General features: G+C 46.3%; 1 protein-coding gene across 1 annotated transcript; it reads left to right on the top strand.

The window, feature by feature from the left end:
• The first annotated feature begins 747 nt into the window (after positions 1–747).
• Positions 748–9596, top strand: LOC119150870 (translation initiation factor IF-2-like). Its single transcript, XM_037393949.1, has 3 exons — positions 748–1316; positions 3042–3172; positions 8740–9596. Exons 1-3 carry the CDS (start codon positions 748–750, stop codon positions 9594–9596), a joined length of 1557 nt encoding a protein of 518 aa, XP_037249846.1.
• The last annotated feature ends 37 nt before the right edge of the window (positions 9597–9633 follow it).

Here is a 9633-nt window from a genome sequence, read left to right as displayed (position 1 = left end):
ACTAATCTTTGTTGAAGTCAATGTTCTGGAAGTAAAATAAAGTTTTTTGGTAATTTTATCACCAAATAAGGTGTTTTCTCCTTTGACCAAAGAGCTCCGTGTCCCATGACAGACTTGTATTTACCTGATTTCTTCTTTGCCCGTGTAAATTTTTGGACCTTCCTTCACAGTTATTCTGACTACCTGAAAAAAACATAGCTGTGTATTTGCTTGTTTAGAACAGGTTTTGCAGACATTTTGAGTTGGGTGTCATACTCTGACTTGATGTAAGTAGTGACAAGGTTTACAATATGAGGTACTTTATTGAACAAAGCCAAATCTTCCTAGGCAGCATAATTTGTAGACGAGCCATGTCATCAACACATATACCCACCAGAGTTAGCTCAGGGGAAACAAATTGCCAATAATCCCTACTTTCTGTCTTCCCCTCTTACCTTTGCCGACTCTTCCCTGGCTCATCCTGGCTTTCTCCTTCCAGTAGGTAACCTCTGAGCCAGAGCTGTGAGTTGAATTGACCAAGCAAAGGTGCCGAGGAGCTGGTGTGACAGCATCCCGGGGGAGAAAGGCATTTTCCTTTTGCTAGTGGTAAGTCGTTAGATACTTTTGGCCATATTATGTGTAACCCAGCCCTGGGTTACAACGTGGTGCTGTCACATCACCTACCGCGAAGGCTGCGTTTGCCCGGCATTCAGCGAATCCTGCTGGATGTGGGGTGGTTCGCAGTGCCCCTGCCTGGGAGCTCCCAAAATGAAACGTGAAGTTCAAAGAAATGAAGAGCTCCCTACGAGATCAGATCGCTTCTTAGCCAAGTTTATCGTCACTCCTCACTTGATGGCAGCTTTCCCGGTATCCCAGCCCTGTGCGGAGGGGCGCACCCGTCCCTTTCCCGGTATCCCAGCCCTGTGCGGAGGGGCGCACCCGTCCCGGCCTCCCCCAGCCAGCCCTGCCGGGGGCTGCGGAGCGCGGTGTAGCTCACAACAGGGCGAGCCAGCGCTCCCGGGGCCGGGCGCACCGCACCGGCTCTGGGTACCCACGGCCCCTCGCTCGTGCGGAGGCGGGGCAGGCGGCTCGGCGGCAGGAGCCCCAGCAGCCGACCCCTGGCCCCCCGGCGGCGCCCGCCTTCTGCGGGGCGCGGAGCGGGCAGCTCAGCTCAGCCGCCGGCGCGCCCCGCTCCCGCAGCGCAGGCCGCCCCCTGCCGGCGGCGCGCCGCCACCGCAGCCGCACCGCTCTCCGCCTCCCCGCGGCTCGCCCGGGCGGCTCCTCCACGCTTACCGGGGGCGCCGCAGCCCTCCGCCGGTGCTGCCGCGGGTCCCGGGGTAAGACCGGGCGGCGGCCGGGGCGGCGGGAGGGAGCGCCCCGCGGGCCTGCCCTTGCCGCGGGCTCCGCGCCCCCGCGGGTGACTCCGCGCTCCCTCCGCCCGCACTCCCTTCCTCACACAGCTGCGCGGTTTCATCCGTGCCAGCACGTCCAATGGCCCTGCACGGACGTGATGGAAATCAACAAGGACCACGCCTGAGGGGGGGGCTGACCTGGCGAGGTGCTGGGCGTGGGTCGGGAGCACGCACATGTGCTCGCCTCCTTTAGAAATGTGTGCTTAAGGAATTATAAAGTGTTTTGATCTGCTCGTTAGCTAGAAGCTTAACGAATGCAGGCCTGCTGTATGACACCACTATGGTCAAGTACAGAAGGTATTGTAAAAGGCTACTTCTGCAGAATTCAAATGAAAACAATTTCCCCTTCCACATATTTTTTTTTCTAGTGTTACATTTTCACTCCTCTGCTTCTTAGCTTTTTTCAAAGAATCACAGTCTTTCTGGGAAGTAATTTACTCCACAGAGTGTTTCATACTGTTCAGAGGACTTGCAATTTCTTTCTATCATGAGGCATATTTGCTGTTACGTACCGTAAGTCCCACGAATAGCTTATGCTAACCCCCTGCAATCTTGGCATTTCAGGAACAGTTGTACTAGCACCCTAGCACAAATACCTGAATGGAGCGTATTAACTAGGCTTTCCATCCACAGCAAAAATGCTACATGCAAAAAATAGCAACACTTGTACTTGTTTATCCAAATGCGGGAAGCTGAGGTGTTCCCTTCTGGCAAAGAGTATCAGGATTATGAGAGAATGTGGGTTCTGTGAAGAAGGGCATTCAGGCTAAACTGGGATTTCTCTCATCCTCCTCTAAGCATTGATGCACCTCTTCTCTAAAGCCCTACACCCCTGTACATCACTCGTATGGCAGTGCTTTCTAGACCACAGATAACCCTAGCGGATCTGCTCTCCCAAATATAATCCCCAATACTTGGGTTTCAACCTGATACACTTAAAACCTGACTCATTTCAGTGCTGCTGGGCTCACTTTCGACAACAGGAGTGATGCGGGGTGAAGAGGGGTACTTCATTCAGCCCCTTGAAGTCAGAGACTGAGCTTTGAGTAGAGGAAAAAAACAAGCCACTTGAAAAAGGCTAGCTGTGTGTATGTGTATGTATGGGTGGATATATGTATAGGAAGAATTCCCACTGCAGGGAACAGCTGGAGAACAACTTTGACAATAAACGGCTAAATTCCAAAGATTATACCATACAGTCTCTGTTTTTGCTTTGGAGAAATAATTTTAGTCAGTATTTATATTGCAGCAACACACACAATCCCTCCAAAATGGAGTAGGATTTGACTATAAAACCACAAAGTGAAATTACAATCTTTCCTCCAATGGATTTGAGTTACTAATCCTTCTAATATAAGCACACTAGAAAAAGTATTGATCAGCTTTGCTTATGCCTGAGGAGTATGAGTTTTTATACTCACCTTCTAGCAAACAGTCAGAGAAAATCGAGTCACCATATCTAGTGCCTTGTAGAAACCTAGTTAAGTTAGGGGTTTTTTTTTAAAAAAAAAAAGCTGCCCCTGGGCTTTAATGAGGCTGTAACAATTTATACATCTTATTTATTAATAATTATTTAGCTTTATTCATCTCAATCTGAGATTATTTTTCTTTTTAAATGTAATATTTACTCTAGGGGTGCTTCTACCTTAGTGCTAGTGCGATCTATCAGTACCTGGTGACTTCAACAGAAGCTGAGAACTCGGCACTTTCTAGCGTCTGGTTTGGCGTCTGTAACCCAAGCCCATGCATCTGCAGGAGGGGGCTAAGGAGTCCTGCTGGCTGTAAGGCAACAGGCAGGAATGGGAGCAGCACATTTGCTTCCTGGACACAGGGTGCAGGATAAGCAGTTGGGACAGGCATTCACATACATCGCCTGTGCTGGCAGGTGTGAAAACATGTCACGCTGCCTCAACCAACTTACATTATTCCCCAGAAATTTCTGCTTCTTGTGTTGTCTAGAATTTGCAAAATAGGGCCTATTCAGATGTCCACAGACATTCTGTGTCGGTAAGTTTAATATGACTGCTTTGTAAAGGCTGGGGATTTTTGGAAGAGGAGTTTCATAGCCTCAGCCATGACATCAGGAATGGAGAAGAAAACCTCCATTTTTGATCATCAGCTTTACCTCTCAATGATAATTATTTGTATTTCCCACCCATAATTAAAGGGTTAAACCTTTCTGGAGCTAGGATTAGGCTCACTGATTCATGTATCCTTTCATACAGTAAGAAAACCAAAATATATGATTTTGTCCTTACAACAAAAGCTGTTCAATGAGACTGGGATAATCAGCGACTACGACTTAGAAATTAGTTTGGCAGCACTGCAAACCCTGCCTCCCTCTGCAAGACAACAGATGAGACAAAATCCTTCCTCACTGCTCAGTCTCAAAGACACAAACAGATGACAAATGGAGGAGAGCGCTATAAATCACAGCTGATTAATTGGTGTAGCTTTGTTAGCTGCTTGGTTTGTTTTTAAGAGGGGAATATAAAGTAGGATGTGGTGCAGCAAAGAAAACAGTAATTTTGAAAAGTGCCAGAAAAAGAAACAGAAAAGAGATACACACAGAGTTCATTACTTCTTCCTAGCTGTGGTCAGCAAGCAGAACCGTATGCTCATTAGGAACCTTTAAACGTGTTTTGTAGGAGTCCATACACAAATTGGGATCAGGGATTTCCCTCACGTTTAATTAGCAATCTGAGGAGAGAGGACAACGTTTGTAGCAGAAGCTAGTGGGCCATAAAGGTCAGCCATGGCCATAGCTATATTAGATCAGCTGGAGATGAGATTAAATTATGAAGGACCATAAAGGTAAAGTTAAAACCATATTTACTGCAGAGCTGCCAAGAGCCAGGGCAAGGGCTCTGGGATAGGATGGCACAGCTAATTAACATTTTTCTTAGTGAATCACTTTAATGGCATTGTAAATCCTAGTTTAGATTTCTTCCTGAGGTTTTTTTTTCTTCATGACCTTCTCTGTTTTAATTGATTAATAAGCCATTCTAGATGAAGATAATGAGGAAAACCTGATACCTTGAATTGGCAGAACTTACTCATTAGTCTTAGATAAGTCTTTAACAGGCGTTAACAAGAGAACCCTGTATTACAAACTACTGATTTTCTCCTGTAAGTGTCTCTTTATCTGGTCTTTATTCAAGAGCAAAGGTATCTTAAAAGCTATTCATGCCACATCTTTAACTACATATGCAAATATTATCACTTTGGTGATTGGTGTTAATTTACAATGGGAGGAGGGCTAATGTTTCTTCTCAAACATGAGAAATAGCTTGTGTGAGAATGAGAAGAAAAGAATAGGATATCAGAAGTCTCTAAACCAGATAATCTGAAAGCTGGTGAAACAAATCCGGAAAAAGGTGTGTTGACCCCGCTAGAGGCAAAAGAGAAGGCTGCAGATGATGGCTGTGAAAAGCTTGTTTATTTCAGAAGTTTCACACTTCATATTTCTTCCTCTTTCTCACTTTAATGTAGGATAAAGGGGGCAGGAATAGGACTAAAAGAAAAAAACCCAAGATTTAGAAAACAAGCATTGATCTTTTTGTTCTTTTTTACTTTGTGAAAGACTAACTTATTTCATGTGACCTTCCTTTTCTTAAAATATAACATACTTTTGTATTTACCAAGTAATTCTTGTTTAAAAGAAGAGTTACCTAATTTTGACTTGATGCAGCTGAGATAAGGGCCAGAACAATTAGTTCTGTAGTGTGAAACGAGAAACAGCTCTTGATATAAATACCATGCAACTGGGTATTATACACAAAGTTGGATTAGTATAGCAATGACAATGACAGTTTCTGGAAGCTGCAAACTACCCTTAGGAAAACAAAAAACACATGAGAGGATAAAGCATACTATTGATTGAGTAGCTAATGGTGTTGAGAGCTGACCGTCATCTACTGATGTTATTATATTGAGCATATCTGAGAGATGGACGTAAGGGTTCTCCCAAACCAGGGTGCTGTAATGCCTCAAGCATCCCATATCTTCTTGTACTATGAGCAGCACTGCTGACTTCACTCCAGGTAGTCTGGCAAATGCTTTAAGTCTAATCAGTGCACTGAGCATCCCTGATGCTCAGGAATTGCAAAATAAAGTTACAAATAAAAACAAAAGGAGATGGAGCCATACTGTTTTAGTGGTGCCCAGCAAAAGGACATGAGGGAACAGGTACAAAATGCAATACAGAAAATTTTACTTAAATGTAAGAAAAGAACTTTATTACTCTGAGGGTGGCCGAACATGGCAGCAGGTTGCCCAGAGAGGCTGTGAAGTTGTTGTCCTTGGAGATATTCAAAGCCTGACCGAACATGGCCATGAGCAACCTGCTCTATTTGGCCCCTTTTTGAGCAGGGGTTTGGACTAGACAATCTCTTGCAACCTCAGCTCTCCTGTAATTACTCTTGTGTAAAGCCCAAGCTTACTTAGTACCCTTTGGGATAAATTGAAACAAAACATGATTTTTCAAATTATCCATGTAAGTCTCTATGCATACTAAATGGGGGCAGTAACCTGTCTTCAGAACACTTGTGCTGATCTAACTCCTCACCCTAAAACAAGAGCCCAGCACACATCTTCTGCAACACTCGATGCCAAGTTTATGCAAAAACTACAAGCTGAAGGAGGTTCACAGGAGTAAGAAATGTCTTACAGAGCATGCATCTTGTCTTGTCGTCTTCTCTTTTCCCTCCCTCCCTCCCTTTCCTTTTTCTTTCTCGTAATTTCTTCCCTTTTCTTTCTTTTCCTTTCTTTTCCTTCTGCCTTTCTTTCCTCTCTTTCTGACGCACATTACTGGTAGCTCAGGTATATGCGGATGGCACTGGTTTTTTTATGAGGCTCTGTAGCAAAAGAGGTCAGCTCTCAGTAACCCATGGCTTTCTGACTTCTCCAGGAAACAACCGTACAATTTACTACAGCAGATTTTACAGAAGGAACCAGAAAAAAAAAAAAGAAAAATTAAAAAATCTGAGGCACCTAGAGCTTGTAGATCTTGTAAAGAATATATATATTCTTCAAAACTTATTTCTTATGGACACTTAAAAATAACTTTTATTTCCAATGGAAGGTTTCAAATTTTTTAAATTAGGTTTTTTTCCCCTCATTTTTTAAATGTGGCTAAGAAACAAGCTGGAGTTCTGAGGATGGGGAGAAAAATGAGGCAAGAAGATAACAGATTATCAAGAGAGTAACTTCTGCTGTTATTTGGATGGAGGACAAAGTTTTCTTTTAAACACTTTTTCACTGGGCAGCTTTCAGATCTGTATTTTTGCTTATTGCTATATTTTTCTTGTCAATCAGATGGAAAAATTATGTGTCTAATCCTTGCAGTTAATGAAAAATAATCATATGCTAGTTACGCAAATCATCTCGTTCAGGATGAAAAGAACTGTGTAATGGATGCAACACACAGCTGATGAAGAATATTTGTTTCATGTAACATTTGTCACTGAAAAATAATGAAATATGGACGTTGCAGCAAACATTACAACATTGGCTTTAAGTCAAATTGTGGGAAAAAGTAGAAAACGTGCAATATTCAAAATAAGGGGGTTCTGATGCTTAAAAAATTAAAAGTGCCTTTTCTGTCCAAAATTATGTACTTGTTCACAGTAAAAACAAAAAAATGAAATGGGATTGTACAAAATTGTTAAACTATTACCATTGACCTGGACCAAAAAATTTATATTGGTAAACAAGAGACTTGTGACTTTGTTCCTATATTTGACAAAGTTAATTTACACTAACACCACAGAAGACTTGATCTAAAATAATGAGTTCAGGGCCCTGTTCCACTTGCTCTGAAGTCAAAGTCAGCTCTGGAAGGAGTTCAAGAGCAGCACTGATTGCATGTCTAACATGTAGGTGACATATTTTGTCTATGCAAGCTTAGACTAAAAAACATAAGTGAGCTTTGCATTTTTCCTAAAAAAAAAAAACCCAAAAAAACCAACAAAGGGAATGAACTCCATAGTGACTGACCAGTTCTTTATTACATTTAACTTCTACTGGGGGATAAGGAAGACTTCATCCTAATTTTGAAATATTCTTATTTTTAAAAGTTACAGGCACTATTTTTCCCACAGTGTTACCTTTGCCCTTCCAATTATAAACGGAGGGGCAGAATTTATATGTAACGGTCTGGAAATTTCTCTACAGGATCTAAAAATAGCCTTGCAGCTTATGAGAATTTTGCAATGATAAACTACATCTTCTCGTTTGTTAAAAGGGGAGTTCTGAGTATGATTGGAGAGAAGGAATTCCCAGATCTCCACAAGTTAAGTAAATTTGTTGCTATTTCTAATACTTAATAGGAAAGTATTTCCTAATCTCACCATTAGCCCAAAGCTCAGTGTTGCTGTCTTGAGACTTGGACTAGACTAACTTTGAAAAAAACACTTCATGCTGAGGTAGAAGAAGAAAGTATTTCTTAGCTGGAATCTTTTATCTGGTTTTATACCATGGCAATTTGGGATATGAGTGAGCAAACGGTGGTGCAGTGGGAAGTGAAGATAAAAGTGGAATGTATACTTGCAACAGCCTTGGAAATACTTAAGAGGCAGATCTGTACTTGTAGTTAATAGTAGCTTAACATATAAGGGGAAGGAAAGGTGGTGTTAGCAGAGAAAGAAGGAATGAGGAACTGCAGACTATCTTGTCATGAGTACAGAAGGCCTAGGAGGCTTTAACTTGTTTTAAAATCCTCATGTTCAGTAGTGTTTAATTTATTTCATACAAATCAAGCACTTTTTTTCAGATTTAAGTTCTTGCAGAGCTACCAGTACGACTAATTACTACATTAATCTTCAAATGAAGATCACACGCAGTCTTTTTGAAGGACTCTTCTTTGCTACCTTTTGAGAACTTTTACAATGAGACCTTTGAAGACCGTGCCCACGGCTCTGTACCCCCTCCTTGCAAACACTTCTGCACCTGCTTGTTCATCTCAAGACAGGTAGCTGCTTCTTTGCAAATCCTGTCCCCGAGTCCTGTGCAGACAGGCCTGACCCCTTGCAAAGGTAATAACCAAATGAGCGCGAATTACCGACGGGAGGCTTTCCCCAACACCCCCTGCAGGGGGGTCCCTGGCGGCGGGGGATGAGGAAGGGGTGCCCGGTGGCCGTTGGCAGAAAGGGAAGGAAGCGGAGTATTTGCAAATCTCCTGATTGTTGCTGTTGAGCGGCTTTGGTGAGCAAAGGAGTTCAGGGATGGAGAGCCGTGTTAATGATTAAGGCCAGTAACTGCACTTGGTAACTGTATTTCAAAGAGGGGATCACTTCACGTACCGGAATGTTGTGCCGTGATTGAACTGCAACGTATCACTTATTTTAAGCGCTGCTCCTGGGTAACGGAGCTGGTGCACTCGGCCGCTGCCCCCGCTGCCGGCTGTACGGCGGCCGCGCTCCCGCTGTCGGCGGCGGGCAGAGCCCCGGCGGACCCCAGCGCCAGCAGCCCGCGGGGCCGCGCCGTGCGACGCGCACTGGTGACATCCCCTCGCAGAAGAAGAAAAAACAAAGGAGCGGAGGGAACGGCTCCGAAGCACCAACAGCAGTGCCACCGCAACGTCCGAACGAGCCGGCCCCACCGACAGCCCCTCCAGGCTCCCCGGGAGGCTGCGCAGGGCAAGCCCGGCGCTCCCCGGGGGCCCGGCCCGCAGCGGCGTCCCGCCGGCTGCCTGCGGCCGCAGAGAAGGGCCGAGTGCCCGGCCGGGCGGGCAGGCAGTCCCCACAGGGCGCGCTCACCCGGCCGGCCGGCAATCGCCCGGGACGCGGCCGCTGGTCCCGGCCCGTGTTTCAGGCGCGGAGCCCCGGCTCGGCCGCCACACGCGCGCAGGGATCGCCCGCTGTCACAAGCCTGCGCGGCGCCCCGTGGCCACCCGTGTGGGGACGCGGCCCGCGCCCCGCCCGGGCCGTTAACGGCCGGGCCGCCGCAGCGCCGCCTGCCGGTGCCTGGGGCAGCGCGCCCGGCCACCCCCAGCGGCGGCGAGGGCAGGCCGCAGCGCCAGGCGGGCCGCTCCGCACGGGCGGGGCGGTGCTTCCGCGCGGGGCGGGGCGAGAGGGGAGGTGCGGCAGCGGCGCGGGCCGATTGGCCGCCAAACGCCGGGAGGTGCGCTCCGCGCTCTCAGCGCTCCTCGATAGGCCGGCGGCGGTAAGCGGGGGCGGGCCGCTGCGGCACGGCGCTCCCCCATAGGCTCCTTCGCTCGGCTGGGCGAGCCGTGGGCGCGGCG

The sequence above is a fragment of the Falco rusticolus genome, chromosome 7 (assembly GCF_015220075.1).
Source record: "Falco rusticolus isolate bFalRus1 chromosome 7, bFalRus1.pri, whole genome shotgun sequence".
Classification (NCBI taxonomy): Eukaryota; Metazoa; Chordata; class Aves; order Falconiformes; family Falconidae; genus Falco; species Falco rusticolus.
The sequence above is the reverse complement of the archived record's forward strand: the minus strand, read 5'-3'. Positions and strand labels throughout refer to the sequence as shown.

Coding starts and splice junctions, on each gene's coding strand:
- LOC119150870 (XM_037393949.1), top strand. CDS start 748: ATGAAACGTGAAGTTCAAAGAAATGAAGAGCTCCCTACGAGATCAGAT. Junction 1,317..3,041: donor GTGCTGCCGCGGGTCCCGGG/GTAAGACCGGGC, acceptor CTTCTACCTTAG/TGCTAGTGCGATCTATCAGT. Junction 3,173..8,739: donor GCTAAGGAGTCCTGCTGGCT/GTAAGGCAACAG, acceptor ACTTATTTTAAG/CGCTGCTCCTGGGTAACGGA.